The sequence below is a fragment of the Trachemys scripta genome, chromosome 7 (genome assembly GCF_013100865.1).
Source record: "Trachemys scripta elegans isolate TJP31775 chromosome 7, CAS_Tse_1.0, whole genome shotgun sequence".
NCBI lineage: Eukaryota > Metazoa > Chordata > Testudines > Emydidae > Trachemys > Trachemys scripta.
Genome location: NC_048304.1, coordinates 112,459,784 through 112,478,539, shown reverse-complemented (window position 1 = coordinate 112,478,539; position 18,756 = coordinate 112,459,784). Strand labels below are relative to the sequence as shown.

Sequence of the window (18,756 nt, the reverse complement as noted above, 5' to 3'; positions counted from 1 at the left end):
ATAAAGTATGTGTGTCTAGTGGATCACAGGAATCAATTCAATTAAAAGCAGCAGCAGAGTTTTGTAATAAAATGGGAGCATATAATAGGCTTGTATAAAATGAAACTTGCCATTCATAGGTAATAAATCATATCATTCAGTGCATAGCACACAGTTAAAGGATGACTCCAAGAAAAGTACACAATAAGATACAAAAATCTTTACCAACAAATTGTTCTTAAAATGAAATGATGTAGAAGGGAAAGCAAAGAAGAACAGAAACCCATTAAAGGGCAGGAAGGGTGGATAAGGGCAGGCTGGGTCAACACCTTATTTGCTTAACAGTATGTGGCATTATATCTGCACAAGATGCCTACATTAAAGCTGTACTTTCTGTTTTGTATGCCAATGACCTGAACAAAGTAGCTGAGCGTTACTCTTGTTGTTTATAATTGTCACCATAGCCTATTGATGGAGTTAGAGACATGCCTTTCAAAGACATAATGCCTCCTGGGTACTTGAGGGGGGCGCAACAAGAGATTTTTTGCTACAACATGCAGTAGCAAGCATAGTGTGCCCTCTGTGTAGTTATGTTATCAACTGTGACCTCTGCCTCCACCAGTGCACCTGTTTTAGGCATGATTAACAGAATATGAAGGCATAGGATTTATGAAGGAGGAAGGTTAATCTTTTCTTTATTCAGTTGAAGAGGAAGGATGGTCTTGTGGTTAAGCAGTAGACTATGACTCAAGATTGGGGTTTGTTTTCTGACTGCCACAGCCTTCCTCTGCGAGTTTAACCTCTTTGTGCCTCCATTCCTTGCTTGTAAAATGGAGATCACAGTACTTTCCTACTTCAGAGTTGTGGAAGATAAATACATAAGTGTTTCTGAAGTGCTTAGATGCTAATCTCATAGGGCTTGTCTACAAAAAGACACTCAGAAAAATTAATCCAAATTAACTAAAAGTGTGAATTTAAGGTAGGCTAGTTAAACTGTATTAAAATCCTGGGTGGACACTTTGATTCAGAAAGTGAATTACTCTAAAGCAAATTAAGACCATTTTAATTCTGAATAATTAGCATCCACCCAGGGGTTTCATGCAGTTTAACTAATCTACTTTAATTTACCAGAGTATCCCTGTATAGACAAGCCCATACATAGATAGATCTAGGGAAGTGCTGATTAGTAGGCATGGGCAGATATACAGATGATATTTGATCCCTGCATACCATCACCCCAACAAGCTTGTGATCCTATCCACTGGGGACTCTCTCTCTCAGCACATGCGCTTAGCTGAAGTTATATGGGGGTGGTGCATAGTCAGGTAGCCGCCTTTCCTGGTGCCTGCATCACTTTTTGAGTTTTGGGGCAGTCATCTAGCTTTTCCCCTCCTCTTAGATCTTAAGGGGGGCAGACCAATGTGTCTGCTGGTTGTTAATTCAAGTAGGGTTCTTCTTAGGGTTCTGCCTACTCCCATTCAGCAAGACAAGGAATCATCGGTCCTAGCTCCACTGCTACTGGCCCTCTAACATTGGAGAAGCTTGACCAAATCAGAAGGCCATGGATAGTTTGTGATTTTTGTGGGTGCTAATCAGACCTACAGAATAAAAATTTGCACTGGAATGTGTGCATTAGGATCTATGTTTTTTTTAAATAAAATTTTTTTCTCATGTTTTTATTTACATTCTTAATGCAAAATAATAATTCTGTTTTGGATGACTATTGTTATTTAATTTAAAGGGTATTGAAAGGCTTCTGGAGATTCAGAAACAAATGATGAAATTGCTGGATCCTGTAGGCAAAGGGGTAAGATACAAACTAATCCTAATTTAATAACTTGTGGAGTTAATACTGTTGATATGCTTCATATGGCCTCTCTAATACTGAACATAAGATTTATTATTTGACATTGGTATCAGTCACCAGTGTATATTGAAAAGCGGGCCTTGTATCACATTTCTATCAGCTTTGTGGCATTAGGGTGACCAGACGTCCTGATATTATCAACCCTGATATTAGGGGCTTTGTCTTATTTACGCAACTACCCCCCGCCCCACAAAAAAAAAGTGTCCTAATTTTTCACACTTGCTCTCTGCTCACCCTAGGCACAATATAGTAAATGCATTTATTTCACACATCCACATATTATACACACATTATAGCAGAGGAGTAGCTCTACTATAGTTAAGATTAAGGCCAGCTTTCAGTTTAAAGCTTGATTGTTCTAAGTGCCCTAAAAACTGTAGGGTACTTAGATTGCCTTGAAATTTGGTTTGCTTAATGGGGTGGTGAGGTAAGGTCAGTGATCCAAATTTGGAACCATTTAACAAAGGTTTTCTGAGATATAGACCCCAGAAAAGTAAAAACAAAAAATAGTATTTTATGAAGTTCACAGATTCTAGCAATTTTGAAGTTTAAAATCGACCCTAGGCAGAAATCTAAGAATGAGCTGTAAACAGTTGTGAAAAATCTGCCTCTGTCAAGAGTGTTTTTTGAGATATGTAATCTAAGTGTAGCAGAGTACTCAGAAGGTGCTGTAACAATTTTTGAAAAGAAAATAAATTACACATGAGAGTGCTGGGAGGGAAGGGGTGACGGGTGCAAGAGTAAGTGGTAACAAGGGAAGAGAGGGTTGGGTCTGCAGTGAGGGATGGGGGTATTATGGGGAGGGGAGATAAATGGAAATGGGTGGAGGGAAGGGAAGAGGGCTTGGGGGCTCAACTAAAGAGGAGAGGGTCGGAACTGGGAGGGTGGGAAGGGAAAATACAGGAGGGTTTGGAGAATATGAGGGGTAGCAGAGGAAGTTTGGGGTTTAGGGAATTGGGGGCTTGTCAGCCCTTCTGCGTACATGTTGGACTATGGTGGAGTTCTGCACCTCAGCTCTACACCATTGCTGGCTGTGTATTCTGGGATCTGGGGGACCTTGCTCATCTTTGGGTGTCTGAGCCCCTCTCCCTAAAATCCAGAAAATGAGTAGTTAAGATACACCTCACCTCTGTGTGGAGTGGGTGGGGATGGGAAGGGCTAGCCAGAGTGTGTGGTGGAGGGAGCCCGGTTTGGAGGAGGATTGGGTGGACTTGGGGCATGGCTGGGGAAGCCTGATTGAAACAGGGGCAGAGTCCCAGCTTGGGATGAGTAATGGGAGTGAGGGGCCTAGCTCAGTGCAGCTTGGGCTATATAACTAAGGTGGTGTGCCACCTTCCAGTAAGCTGCTGCCTGTGATATGTGCATGCAGCAGCACAGAGCAGGAGATAGCAAGGAGCAACTTCTGGCTTCTGAAGTGCCAACTAATGGCTTAATGGGATGGGATGGGAAGCTGGAAATGTTGGTGGAGGGGCTATATGTTGTGAGGAATGGTGGGATAAAGGGTGGAAAAGGAGTGAGACACACCAGTCTCTCAAACTTTTAAAATTATTGTAACCACCATGCATTAAAACTGCCAAGGTTTGGGGACATAGACCATGGATGAGTTTTCTATGACCGGCCCTGGTAGCAACTACACATTGCAAACGTTTCAAAGCACAACATTATCCCTATTCCACAACAATAAAATGTATAGAATGGGGGAGGAGCTATGAGGAATCACATTGCAACCATGTGACCTAGTGGGAAGACTACTGGACTGGGATTATTATTAGCTCTGCCACTGGCCTGCTGGGAGACGGTGGGCAAGTCACTTCACCGCTCAGTGTCTCAATTTCCCATCTGTGAAATGGGGATAATGACGTAAAGTTCTTTGAGGTCTACTGATGAAAAGCACTATATAAAACTAGTTTTTTTTAATTATTACCTAGCCACAGAAGCATGTCCGTTACAAACCTAGGTGAAAACTACAACTGTCTGAATGAACCCAAACATCTACCAACAAACATTTCTCTTTGTTTAAAAAAAATTAGAAAATGGCAATAAAATTCATTAACACAGAGTAAAGGTTGCCTGATGATATCTCGTGCACTTCCAGAACATTGAATTCAGCAAAACTCAAACATCTGAAAGCCAGGAAATAAGAGTTCAGGTAAATGCTCATGCAGCCTTAACTCTACTCTCTCTGAGTGGTGCCCATAATACACACTCCCAAGTGCTACCTGGACTTGCCCTATGTTCAAACACACAGCCTACTCCCCTAAGAGAGTATTACACTTGTCAAATTTAACAACCGCTTCACACCCTTTTACAACTTCTTCACACTTGCACATAAGATACCACCTAAACCTATTCTTTCCCCTATCCAACATTAAACCCACAGAATTTTTTCATATCTCACCTTTCTACTGTCAATACCCATGGCAAGAAGACCCCAGTGCCCTGCTACTGACACAACCTACACAATTCTGTATTGAAATGGTGCTGATTGGAACCTCAAGGTACCCATAAACCTCTCTCCTTTGATAATATACATGAGGGGACTCAGACCCAGATCTCTTCATATCAGAATCACAGCTCTTCCAAGCTACTCCATTGTATTCCTCCACCATTTAGTACAGCTACACTACACAGTGAATGCACCTGGAGTGCATGCAGATAATTTCCAGTGGTTATTGCCAGCTCTAGGGGGCATTTATCTTAACTCTGTATTTCCTGGTTTTCAGAAGTTTTAGTTTCACTGCACTCGACATTCTGGAAGGGCATGAGCCAGGCAACCTTAAGTGCGTTAACAATGTCTTTTGCCATTTCTCTCTCACACACACTCTGACACACACACACAAACAAACCCGTTTGGTGACATTGAACTTTAATCAGAAATGTAGAATACAACATTTTCACAAACACGAGATAAGCAGCTATTCCATTATCCTTACAAGAAAAACTGCAATAAGAAGGAACCACATTCCAGCATAAGTACAATGTAAAAGAAATGACCCTGATCCTGCAAAGACACGTTTAACTTTACACACAAAATAGTTCTACTGAAGTCAGTAGGATTATTGATAAAGTATGTAAAGTTAAGTGTGTGCATACATTTTTGCAGGATTGGGGCCCTAGTTATTCTTCATGTGCATAGTCAGTCCAGATCCACACTTTTGGGAGCACATATGCAGTTGGCACAGAAAGTGAAAATTCTCTGGAAAAAGCAGCAATGCACATTCTTCATTGAAATGAACATTTGGAGATGAGTTATTGTGTGGTAATAAAACAATATTGTTACTTTGTACTGTACACAGAATACTCCTCTTCTGTGTTTTCCAAACTAATGTTTTCTAACCTAAAGGAGTACACTTAATGTTATGAGATCAAAGTTGATCAACTCTTTTTTTTTCTCTTTTCTCTCCCTGAAATAATTATGTAATTCTTGGATTTTCCCAAACAAAACTGCTTCATTGCTTTTTCTTCAATGCCAACAGTCCAGCCCTCAGCTAACAGACAGTAAAAAAGGCAGTGCGCGTAGTGCAGTGAAAAAAGCTCTGGTAAGAAAACAGATTTTAGTTTTAAGCTTCCAGAGGATTATTATGAACAACAGGAAGCCCAAACATTCTACGTTATAAAATGTTCATTGACAGTGGCCTTTTTAAAAGGTCAAAGTCAAGACTTCTAAATTCCAGATAGGACACATTTTGTATAATCTAATAGGAAGTGTTTTTTGGATTCTATTAGCTAACACTGCCCCCTCGCCCCCCCAAAAACCCATGAGGGGGTACTCCACGTGGTTCATCACATGGAGACCCTGATGCATCATATGCATAGGGGAGGGATTTGGGAGGCCAGTGAGGAGGCAAAGAGCATGACCCTCTCACTACATAGATCCTTGAGACAACTGCATGTAAGGATTGTCCCTGTGTGTTGCTTCCTATCCCTGGCAGCACAACTACCTGGGAAACCACTCTACCTTTGATTTACCAGACCCCTCTGAAAGTAGTAGAAAATTGTATTGTCAAGCGTCTATTTAGGTATTATAAACAATTAAAATCATAGCTATTAAAACAGAAATGGATTTTGGGGTGAGGATTGTTATACTGAAGTTTTGGGGCTTTTGCTTAATATAGAAGAGTGTTTTAGTTTCATTCTTTTTTAGCCTGAAGAGGTTGATAAAATGGTATTTTAAGAGTTGGCTGTGCAGTATATAAATCCCCATAATGCATGAAATGTCAATATACTATTTTATTAAAAAGCACATTTTATTTTTTTAGTAATTTAAATCATCCATATAAGGGACTTCTGTGTTTTGTTTCTGTGTGTCTGTATATAACACAATGCTAGCAGGCACTCATTTAACCTATAGCAGTTCAAGACTCAGTCCCTGTTACATCCTGGTTCAAACATAGTCTGTTTTCCAGGGCAGATGAATTTTAGACTACTTTTTTGCTTTACTTAAACAGTTCACAAGGATGAAATAAGAGACGGATGTCAAAGGGCTTGGCTATGCTACAGATGGTACAAGAGCACAGCTTCGGCACTGCAGCTGTACTGTGGTAGCCCCATAGTACTATAGACACTTGTTACAGTGACATTTTCTCCTGTCACTGTAGTTAATCCATCCTCTCAAGCGGTTGTAGCTAGGTTGATGGAATAATTTTTCCATAAACTTAGGGTATGTTTGTACTGCAGTTAAAACCCAGTGGCTGGCCTGCGTCAGCTGACTCAGGCTTGCAGGGCTCAGGCTAAGGGACTGTGTAACTGCAGTGTAGATGTTTGGGCTTGGACAGTCGAAGTGTCTGAGAACTCAGGCTCCAGCCCAAGCCTGAACATCTACACCGCAATTAAACAGCCCTGCAAGCCCAATCCCTGCGAGCCCAAATCAGATGACACAGACCAACTGCGGGTGTCTAATTGCAGCGTAGACGTAACCTTAGCGGTAGCTGTACTGGGGCTTAGGTCAGTTTAACTACTTCTCTTAGCAACATAGCTAGGTCAACCTAAGTTTTAGGTGTAGACCAGGCCTCAGGAGGAAGCAAAAATAAAGAAATTGAAAAGAAACAATTTAGAGAAATCATATGAAAATACAAACTTAAGCCTTAAGCTGGGAATATGATAGCATTCAGGTGGACTGCTTCACTCATGCACTATCCATTGCAGGATCATTTTCTGATCTTAATGCTCTATCTAGATAACTATGAAATAAATTGCCTTTTCACTTCTTCCATCCCGGTACAAGACTCCCTATCTCACAGTAATCTGAACTGTACCCATCTTTCCAAATTTTATATTTGATAGAAGGTCCCCAACTCAGTCTCTGTAGCTAGTCTTCTGCTCCTTCTTATGGGTCTTACTCCTTCAAGATCTCTTGAGTTTAGGCAGAGACACTGTGTCACCTTCCAACTAACTTCTTCCTCAACAGAACCCAGTTCTGCTGAGTTACCTTGGCAACTTCATTATGTCATTCTTTAGAATCCCAGGTCTACAGCTATTATAGTTTTTCAGATCAGCTGTGCTCAATCTGTTTAGGTGGTAGCATCAGTTTACCAGTCTAAGATTTCAGCTATACTTGCTAGTATATTCAGTAGTATGCGCTGTAACCTGCTGACAAGCATGGGCTACTGCACATGAAGGAGTCCATGTTCCATTGTGAGACAGAGCACTCACAAATGAATTTGTAGTACAAAGGCTCTACATCAAGGTAGAGCTGGGGGAGCCTGAAGTTCATATACCTGTTAAGAGAGAATAATTTATTACATAGACATAGTCCCATGAGGTCTCTGAAGGAGAGCTCTATCTAAGCTCGAAAGCTTGTCTGTCTCACCAACAGAGGTTGGTCCAATAAAAGATATTACCTGACCCATCTTGTCTCTCTAATATCCTGGGACTAACACAGCTACAACACTCGTTTATTACATAACATTCATAGTAGTAGAGTTTATAAAGCAACACAACTTTTGTAGCTGATTAAGCACCAAAGCAAAGCTGAGACACTTTATTTAGTACAAATCTGCTTATGGCTAGTATATTCCCACATCAGAAACATTTTGCCTGATGTTCAACACGATAAAGACCATAACATAGCTATATTTCCTGCAACATTTTGTTTCCTCATGAGGGCTTGAAAGAGCTGTACTGCTTCTTGAATGTTCCAATGGTGTCACATTGGGGTAACGGACAAGGATTACTGAGTGGGAAGTGAGTTTAAAATTTCAATGACAGTTGGAAGGAACAAGGAAACAGTTGTGTGGAAAAGGCATAATCTACAGCAAGGAAAACTTTTTCATAGCATGCCCCACTTCTTAATGGAGATTGGAGGGTGGAGGGAGGAGATCCACAAGGCAATCACAGATGTGCAGACCAACTTCCAAGTGTAATTTCGTAACAGACTTTTGGCAATTACAAAATTTGCTTATGTGGAAAGGCAATATTAAGAGAGCTTTTATGGTATTTTGGTGGTCTTTTAATGAACTATAGTAGCTGGAAACAGGTGAGCCAGAACCCTGGGACCAGCCATAGTTCCACAGACTAGCCTTCCTTCCATGGACCAGCTTTTGGTAACCTCTCCTTATATCGGGTATTGTCCATAAGGTTGTCTGTATCAGTTGTGAGAGGAGAACGTTATATTTTTCTGAGCTGAGGTTGACTGAAATCCTACTGTCCTATAGCTACATATATGTTAATACAGACATTTTTTCTGTTTTATTTCCAGCCATCAGTTTCAAAGAGAATATCCCATTTGGGGTGCTTAATAACAGGGTGCGATAGTCTAGAACAACCTCTGATCTTACTGCAAACAGCTTGCAGGAATCTAGGTCTGGAACTAGGAATAGATGTACATTTAGCAATAAACTGTGCGGCTCATGAATTGATGGACTATGTAAGTTATTTTTAATATCTCTTTTACTGATTTTAAAGTGATTGCGTATTGTTTCTTACTTATTTTGCAGTAGCACATAGGTATCACAACCACATTGTGTTAGGCAGTGTACAAACACACAACAAAGATAAGTCCCCTGCCCTGATACAGGAGGCTTTGAATATGTAGCCCCCGGTGGTGTGCACCACCCAAGACAGCAGAAAATGTTATGGGTGAGTGGAGGGAAGCAAGCTTCAGGGAGACCACTCAGCTGTCTCATCCCCGTGTATACTATGCAGCATAGCTCTGTAGTGACACTGCACATGAACATGGAGAACAAGGGACAGCTAGTGTGATGAGACATACCCATACCTACTAACAGAATGGGTACCCGGGAATAAAACCTTGCGTGGAGCAAAACACACTGGGCCATAGCAGCTATTCCTCCCTATGACCTGGTGTAGCAGCTGTGGCTCGCTTTAGATACACTTGGGACAGTTGTGGCTAAGTCATCCATCCCTTTTCATGTGGGGGTGGCCCATTATTCAGGATATGGCCTTTAGAATTTAAACACTGAAAGGCTAGTTGTGCCAGCCAGCATTACTCCTATTTTTCTTTGTTTGAGACTTTTCTGATCAATCCTTGTCAACTGTAGCAATGCTTTAATGGATAAATATTCACTACTAGTTAAATGGAGCAAGCCAAATTTATTTCACTTATGATCTAAACTGGATGTGAGTCCAAGTTTCCAAAAGAGCCTTCAGTCATACCAATGTGCAGATTATATGCCTAGATTCCATGCCCCGTCCCTTGCCTTTAAATGTCTAAATATCTTCATATTCTGCAAAGTAATGGATTCCTGCTGTAATCCATTCACACTATTCTCCTCGCCCCACCCCCGACTCCACATTTTATTGTACACCACCTGTTATGCTTTAAGACTATACACACATCAAGGTGTAGGGTACAATCTACTCTGTAAAAACAAAAACAAAAAAACACTTGCAGCAGCGAGCCTCAGATGTGGGCTCGTGCTACAGGGCTAAAAATAGCAGTCTAGGTGTTCCTGCTGGGGCTGAAGCCTGCGCTCCGAGACCCAGTGATGGGGATGAGTCTCAAAACCAGGCTCCAGCCTGAGCAGGAATGTCTTCCCTGCTATTTTTAGCACAAGCCCTGTGAACAGGTTGCTGCAGGCTCTTTGTTTTTCTTGCAGCGTAGATGTACTCAAATACCTGTTCTGTCTGGCTTAGTATTTAATGAGTTTTTTAATGTTTTGCTGTCAATGACAGAAGCCCTTCATCTTTAATATCAGACATTTTATAAGACGCTTGTGGTGTGTAACAGAAACTGTGCCGAGGTCAATTTGGCACACCCAGAAATCCTATTTTAAAATGAACAGAACCTTAAACGATTAAACAACAGGAACGGTCATAACATTAATGGTGTGTGAAAGTGATGAAAGCTAAAACGTCTCCTGTAGTTTGGCATTCTGCCATTAATTTTACCACTACCTAGACAGTATTTCCAACCTCAGGTGTGCCAAAATCATGAGTCAGGTCTCACAAATCATAAGTATGGCATAAAAACAATATATTTTATTCTTTTTCTTTGCCCTCTGGTTTCTGAGCCTTTAGAGTGCACTCATTTCACGTTTTCAAGCTTTTTTCTGTACCCATTAGGGCTAGAAACTTTTTTCACCAAAAAAAAAAAAAAAAACCAACCCAGAAGTTTTTGTGCAGTGTCTTTATTCAGCAGCAGAGGCTTTCAGAAAAATGCCAAATAGTGTGAAGCTCATAATAAAATCACGAGAGTTGGCAACACTGCCTAGGACATGCAGAGGTCTAAAAATAGCATGAGGTAAACTCCATCCACCTCACGCAAAGCCTCAGTAAATAGCTAATGGTCTCTGGACTGAAATAAGGGCCGTGTACCCTGCACTCACCTCCGGAGGGTTGTGTGGCCACTGGATATGCATGATTGCAGTGGAAATTGTTTACCACAAAATTGCTACCATTTTTATCTTTTACACATTTAACTTATGTTTTTAGACCAAAGGAAAATATGAAGTACTGACTGGAACACTCAAGAGTCCTGATGAAATGGTCGATATGTATGTGGACCTAATTAATAAATACCCCTCTATTATTGCATTAATAGATCCCCTGAGGAAAGAGGTAAGACAGAGATATTTTGAAAGCTTTTAGATTATGCTCTGGGAAATATATTTTCTAAAGGAAATAAGAAGCCATACATAAACACTCGTGGGTGAAATTCACTCCTATCCAGAGGGCCAGTACACCATTTATACACCACCTATATCTTACTTCATCCCTATTCTGAGAGCTTAAGTTGTACATATGTGATGCATAGGCCATATGTTAGCTCTTTGCATAGGCCTTGTGTACCCATCAGGAACCATATGAGGAATTTCACTGAGCCTGCATGTGCTTACCAAAAATTAAAACCATGAGGAAAAAGTGGCATTTTTCACCCTCTTGGAGACACACACAATGAAAATTGATGTCAGACTTTATTCACATGTCCACTAATTGGTGATAATGGCCCTTACTTTATATACATTTGACATGACACTTGACAGAAATTAATCTTGATTAGTGTGAGCATAATGCAGATATACAATACATAATGCATTTTAAAGAATTAAATGAAAATGAAGTTCTGGCAGATTCCACTTGCTAAGCCACTGTCATTTTAATTACACATCCTTTCTTGGGTGCTCATATAGTATTTTAGAAGCATTGCAAAAGTGAAAAACTACTTGTGCAGCAGGAAAAAGATTTAGACATAGCTGTACATTCCTAAGAATCATTTAGTAATGAAATAACTTGCTATGATACTATCGCACCAACATTTACACTCATACTGCAATATAAACCTATATTTGACAGTGCTGCTCAACAGAATTAAAAGGAGTGGAGTTCATTCTTTGTGGTTCTATGAGTATATTAACATTAGATTTAACTACCAATAAAATCAAAATTAGAAGAGATATATGGATGTGGCCAATGAATAAATCATAATTAAGTAGAACAATATTAAATATGATATTAAGATGTATGTATATGGATGAAAGGGACAGATTTTATAAATTTAAATATCAGTGGTTTTATCATTGTTTCCAATTATGTTAATATTTAGGTTTGCCATATTTCAAAAAGACAAAAGCCCAACTATAGGCATGTAAATATATTTTCCACAGTTCTGCAGCCACATCATTTAAAGTGGAATCTATCCCTTGGAGAAGAATTGTGCACCAAATCCCTAAGCTTTCATTTAAAAACAAGTTTCAGAGTAACAGCCGTGTTAGTCTGTATCCGCAAAAAGAAGAACAGGAGTACTTGTGGCACCTTAGAGACTAACAAATTTATTAGAGCATAAGCTTTCGTGGACTACAGCCCACTTCTTCGGATGCATATAGAATGGAACATATAATGAGGAGATATATATACACTCTGTATGTGTGTATATATATCTCCTCATTATATGTTCCATTCTATATGCATCCGAAGAAGTGGGCTGTAGTCCACGAAAGCTTATGCTCTAATAAATTTGTTAGTCTCTAAGGTGCCACAAGTACTCCTGTTCTTCCATTTAAAAACAATGCATCTTTCTAGCCTTCATGCTTATGAAGAAAACCTTTAAAATGTGAACCAAGGGTAAACCAATGCAATGTTGTCTGCCTGAATCTGCTCATAGCCTGAAACAATAGCTCTGAGAGGAGTGAACTGCCCCATTCATCTCAATGAGTTGTTAACTCTGAAACCTAAAGGTGACCATTTAAATATGAAAGTTTAAAACAATTTCATTGCTGATCATCCTAGCAGAAATGTATAGCTAGCTTTGCTTCTCTCACAGTTCTAAACTGATTCACACCCTTCCCAAGGTGCCAGAAGCCCAGATTGTTCCTTAGCTGCCCAAACTTCCAACTTCCCCTGACAGCTGCTGTGATGAAGTTATGTGCTTTCAATATAAAAATCTGCAGAATATCAAAAATTGAATATGGGGCAGCTTAAAATAGTTCAGTATTTAACAAAAACAAATGACAAAGCTTATTCACAACACAGCTTTGCCACAAACATTGAGCATTTTAGAAATATCACTAATCTGGACCCATTTCATCCATCCATTCTTATACAGCAAAACACTTTAGTGAGTGCTTAACTTTAGGCATGTGCTTAAGTGCCATTAACTTTAGTGTGACTTAAGCATGTGCTTAAATGCTTTGCTGAATTGGAGCCCTACATAGTGCAAATTTCTAATTCAGATACAGATTCTGTATGTGTGATTGGTAGAGCAAGAATTATGAACTGAGGAAATTCACAAATCTCAAATACATCTGAGAATTTTACAATCTATTCACAGATAATTTGTGAACAGAAAAAAGGCAAACTTTATTTGCTGTTCTCTCTGAGTATGACTGCAGCTCTTATCTTCCTGCCTTGATACATGTCATCAGGCTGATTATATGGCTACTTCTTGTTCCACTATTTCAGATTTAAATGAGATAGGGATTTTAAAATAAATAATTTCTAGCTATTTAGCCATATTTTATATTGGATCAAGTGACTGGGAACTATTTTATATTCCATTAGTTTTCTTTTAACCAAGTCTGCAGGAGAGTAATCCGGGTAGCAGACTCCTACATTCAGTTCATTTCACAGTAATATATTAGCTGATGCTTTTTACCTGTGACTAGCTCTCTTCTTGCCTTAAGCAAAATCCCTACAGCCAAACAAAATGCCAGTGATATATTTGATTTGTGTCTGCTAATAAAAATAATTTCTCTGTGTGAATGATAGCCCTGGGGCAAAATCCTGGTCCCACTGAAGTCAATGGCTGTTTTGCCATCAACTTTAGTGAGGTAACGATTTCACGCGTGGTGTTCCCTATGCCCCCCCTCCCCACCTTATTTTCACCCCTCAACATTTTTTTTTTTTATTGTTTTCCTAAATTTGTCCTTTAAACAACTAATCATTTACTTTACTGTTTACCCAGGATGGCCAGCAATGGAGCAATATATGTAATACTGTTGGTTCCAGATGTTATTTGATTGCAGAAGATGCAGCCAAAAGTATTTCTAAACTTGTGGAGGATCAAAATATAAACGTACCAAAATGCAGTGGTCTTATAATAAAATATACAAATCAAACCAAGATATCTGACCTCACAGAACTTACCCGACTTCTAGATGGTGAGTAGTGGAAAACTCTGAATTTCAAAACCCTATAATGAATAGATAAGACAGCTACACTTATGCAATCTATAAATATGTAATATTTCACATTTAAATACAGCAGTTGACAGTTTAGGACGTGCTTGTTAAAAGAAATTAAAACTCATGGCTTGATTGCCAAATATATTTAGGAGTTCATATATTCTGAAAATATTTAAGGAATCCTTATAATATGTTCCAGTGCTTCAAATGTACCTGAGTGTTAGTCTCTAAGGTGCCACAAGTACTCCTGTTCTTTTTGCGGATACGGACTAACACGGCTGCTACTCTGAAACCTGAGTGATACTGTGCATGTCTGGAATGTGTATGTATTTTCAAGCTATGACTAAACTTTATATATTCGGACACCAGAACTGAAAAACAAAAACAAACAAACAAACAAAAGCTGAACGGGAGGAAGCTGAAATGTTGCCTGTAACAAACAAACAAAACCAGATTGGTCCACAAATGTAATCTAGACAGATAAATTAATGATTCTCTGTTATTGACCCTTGGTTGTTACTGGACGTAATACTTATGGGGAGTTACATTTGTCAATATCTTATTTTGTTCTTTATATGTTCCCACAGACTTTATGATGGATGCATTTTTATATATCTAACTGTTCCCCTCCTCCCTAAAATAAAACAAAATGAAAAACCACCATGTCAAAAATCAATGAATAGTGAGCTTTAGGATTTAAATCATACCAGGTGGGAGGGCTGCTTTTCATAGTGAAGAGGAATCACTTCTGCTATGCTAGAGAATACATTTAGAATTAGAATACAGTACCTAGAACCCCCATTCTACCATCTGAAATACATTGCCAGAATGATCAACTTAGCCCGTAGTAGTTATAAGAATTAGAGCACAGATGTTAGGTGTCACCTTAGCCAGGCTGAAAGGAAATACACTTCTACCCCGATATAACGCGATCCGATATAACACGAAATCGGATATAACGCGGTAAAGCAGTGCTCCGGGGGGCGAGGCTGCGCACTCCGGCGGATCAAAGAAAGTTCGATATAATGCGGTTTCACCTATAATGCGGTAAGATTTTTTGGCTCCTGAGGACAGCGTTATATCAGGGTAGAGGTGTAGATTTAACAAGGTAAAAGGAGAAATAATAAAAATGCAGACAGGTATTATATTGCAACAATTAAACTGATATTAATATGTACTTTTCTATCAGAAGGACATTTACTCCATCTTTCCCCTATTTGTATTTAACCTCAGAGCGAGCCAAAGGACTTAATGTATAAAAAGTGAAATCTAAATTTTTGTGAAATATATAAAATATTTACTAATGAAGGCTAAAAACTCTTATTATATAGGTCAAAGACATATTGCCATATTAGGAAGTCCAGCTGGAGAATCTTCTGATGATAGCCTTGTAGATCTGGTATGTATTGAAAGCTGTTCAGTTGCAGAATTGCTAAACCATTGCTTTTATCATGAACTGGTATTTAGGAGAAAGGCTGTCTGTGTTTGAGAAAGGCATATAATCTATTAAAAGGTTTTTTTTCCTTAGAAAGTCACCTTTTACAGAGAGTTAATCTTTGAACTTTTTTTTTTTAAAGCAAGAAAATTGCCAAAGCAGGATAAAGAGAACATACTTAAAAGTGTGTATTATCTATTTGCTTGCATTAGTTTGTAAAAATGTAAATGAATTATTGAAATTATACCCGAGTAGTAACAACAATCTTGCATAGTACATCTTAGCTCTGATAGTTAGTCTCTTTGTATTGACATTGCATTTGCAAATAAAATTTCATTTCTTATTGACACTAATTAGTGTGCAACTCCAACTACATCTTTAATTAAAGGAAGGTTTTATTCCCACATAGAGAGATGAGAAGTATTATTGTGAGTAGGGTTTACTTTAGGACACCAAGTTAAATAACTAGGAAGAAAGTGACTTCATTGCTAAATCGTGGAATTTTAAAATATGCACTTTTTTGTCCTAAGGCTGTTGGCCTGGGTGCCAGGTTTATCAAGTTGGGAGGTCTTTCCCGTGGAGAAAGGGTGACCAAATACAACCGCCTTCTTGCTATAGAGGAAGAACTGGCCAAGAATAGAACACTGCGTATGAGCTTCTTTCTTACTTGTTTTCAGCTTGCAATGAATAAGAGAACAAAGATTGCAGGAGGAATGATTGAAACTGCTCCATGGGAGGGAAAAGGAATGAAAAGACTATAAATAAGCAATGACAAAAAACTAGGATGGCACTTGCCACAACGTATATTGTTGTCCTAATGGATTATCTGTTTACCTGAATGTTAAAATAGTCCCCTTCTTGAGGAGTAGCCTACATCACATTTTTCAGCAGAATTAATTGGTTAGAATCTTCAAGCCCATGTTGGCAAAAATAAGATAAAAATTAAATTAAATTAAGGTTTCTCCTCACAGAAAATTTTAGCCAAAAGCAGATGTGTCGCAACCAAAGCTTCAGTTTACAACCCATTTCACAGTAATATTCTTTACAAAAACGATGTTGAAAAAGTTCAGGTTGCATGAATAAGCACTCAAAAGTCAGGAAATGCTAATGTTAAGGATGCATGTGCAACCTTAGCTGTGCTCCTTATAGGTACCAGGATGCATGACATGGCCTGCATCTTCTCTCACACCGGTTTTATGCTGGTATAACTTCACTAACTTCAGTGGAGTCACTCCTGATTTTTACCTGTGTAAGTGAGAGAGTAAAAGTCCAAAATCTTTAACCCTTTGATAGTGTATTATTTCTTGACTAATATCTCAATTTTTTTTCACACAACTTTATATTCACGTGTAGCATGTGATTATTTTCATTCTTTTATACTTACACTAACTCTGTATAACTGACAGCAACCATGTACTCTACATGTTCTTTACAAGTGTAATAGCCTTCCTTATGTTCAATTCAGAGGGTGAGGCAGCTAAAGGAACACAGCCAATTTATTTTTTGGAGGTAAATAAAACGTTTACCTATTATTAACAACACTTCAGATTATTCAAAAAATATATACTACTTACTTTCCCTACCACCACCATGTTTTGCATTGGTCTTGGCTGGGACTATGAAAAAAAAAAAATCAATGAAATCAGTTTACTTTACACATATGTAAAAACTATAACAACTAACAGAAATATAGTAATATAATAGCCCAAATATAAGTTCACCATGTCCCTTTTACTAGGAAAGGGACTTAGCTGAACATGCATGTGCAGCACAACCTTTCTTATGTGCATTTCAAGTGATGGGGCAGATAACTACAGCGGTATGAACTTAACTGGTTCATCAGTATTTTAGTACACAGTACTTTAGTACACTAAACAAAAGATACCAAGCATTGACAAATGTTTAAAAATATACCTCATAAACTTCAGCAGTTTCCTGCAGATAACACTGTTCTAGCAGTAACAAACCCCAGTAACAAAATCCGCATTCACCTCACATAGATCAGGGAGAAGGGATGGACCTATCACTGTGCCCTGAAGATTAACCAACTCAGGCTGTTATAGACCAAGGTTCTGATCCTGCAACCAACAGTGTACGGGTGATGTTAGACTCTTAAGGGCCAGATTGCTGAAAGTATTTAGGCACCTAAAGATGCAGATAGGTGTCTAGTGGGATTTTCAAAAGTGCCAAGGCATCTGGGAGTTAGGTGCCCTGCCACTTTTGAAAATCCCATTAAGCACCTATCAGCATCTGTAGGCACCTTAATACCTTTAAGAATCTGGCCTAGCTGCTCTGTCAGTTGCAGATCAGACCCAAGGGAGGTAGTGAATTTTCATTCATATTAAAACTGTGTACTTACGTAAATTAAACATAATACATGCATCATTTGGGATTATATTTTTTAAATCTAGTGTAGTGTCTGCAAATTTGTTTAGAACAATCAAGAAACTTTTTTTCCATTGCAGGTTCAGGAGAAAACCATGAATTTGTTGATTTTGCTGAAGAGGCACAAACAGCAGAAGAACTTCCCGACGCACTCCCTCCCACAGAGCAGGACCCATGGCCTTCACAGCATTCTCAACCTCTGCTGGCCCAGGTCCAAAATCCTGATTCCTTACATGGTAGTACACTGCATCTCAACGAGGCTACCAAGATGGACCCATCAATATTTCCTTAATGACTGTTTGGCACTAAGGTGATATCAAAGGTCTAGTCCATCAAGGTGCTGAGCGTCCTCAGCTCTCATTAAAGTTAAGAGGAGTTGAAGGTGCTCAGCACCACATAGGATTGGACCCTAAATTTGGAGTTTTAGGTTCTGATGATGCCATTAGATCTGTGACGAGGGAATCTTGGGCTTGTATGTAACCATAGTTAAGTTTCCACATGGTTGCAAGGATTTCCCCCTCGTGCAGATGCAATAAGGCGAGAGCTCTAGTGAATTCTCAGGCCTGGTCTATACTACCCGCCTGAATCGGCGGGTAGAAATCGACCTCTCGGGGATCGATTTATCGCATCCCGTCGGGACGCGACAATCGATCCCCGAATCGGCGCTCTAACTCCACCAGCGGAGGTGGTAGTAAGCGCCGCCGACAAAAAGCGGCAGAAGTCGATTTTGCCGCCGTCCTCACAACGGGGTAAGTCGGCTGTAATACGTCGAATTCAGCTACGCTATTCACGTAGCTGAATTTGCGTATCTTAAATCGACTCCCCGCTGTAGTGTAGATGTACCCTCAGTGAATCAAACTTGAGTTGTTTGATTGCCATTAATTCTACCCTGTTACATCTCACTTACAATAAACTATTTTTAAATGCCTGAAGTTCAGTGATTACCGGTACTTTGTTTTCATTCAAACTCATCCTGTTTTGATAGTTTTTGTACTTGCGCATGTTTTATT

General features: G+C 39.2%; 1 protein-coding gene across 2 annotated transcripts in view; it reads left to right on the top strand.

The window, feature by feature from the left end:
* Window positions 1–18,301, top strand: part of ENO4 (enolase 4) — a 34,210-nt gene extending 15,909 nt beyond the window's left edge. For both annotated transcript variants that reach the window (XM_034777478.1, XM_034777479.1), the window contains exons 7-13: window positions 1,721–1,786; window positions 8,544–8,711; window positions 10,739–10,864; window positions 13,707–13,902; window positions 15,258–15,325; window positions 15,892–16,009; window positions 17,827–18,301. In XM_034777478.1, coding sequence (XP_034633369.1) covers window positions 1,721–1,786; window positions 8,544–8,711; window positions 10,739–10,864; window positions 13,707–13,902; window positions 15,258–15,325; window positions 15,892–16,009; window positions 17,827–18,038 — 954 coding nt within the window. In that variant the 3' untranslated portion in view covers window positions 18,039–18,301. The remainder of the gene's footprint in view (window positions 1–1,720; window positions 1,787–8,543; window positions 8,712–10,738; window positions 10,865–13,706; window positions 13,903–15,257; window positions 15,326–15,891; window positions 16,010–17,826) is intronic.
* The last annotated feature ends 455 nt before the right edge of the window (window positions 18,302–18,756 follow it).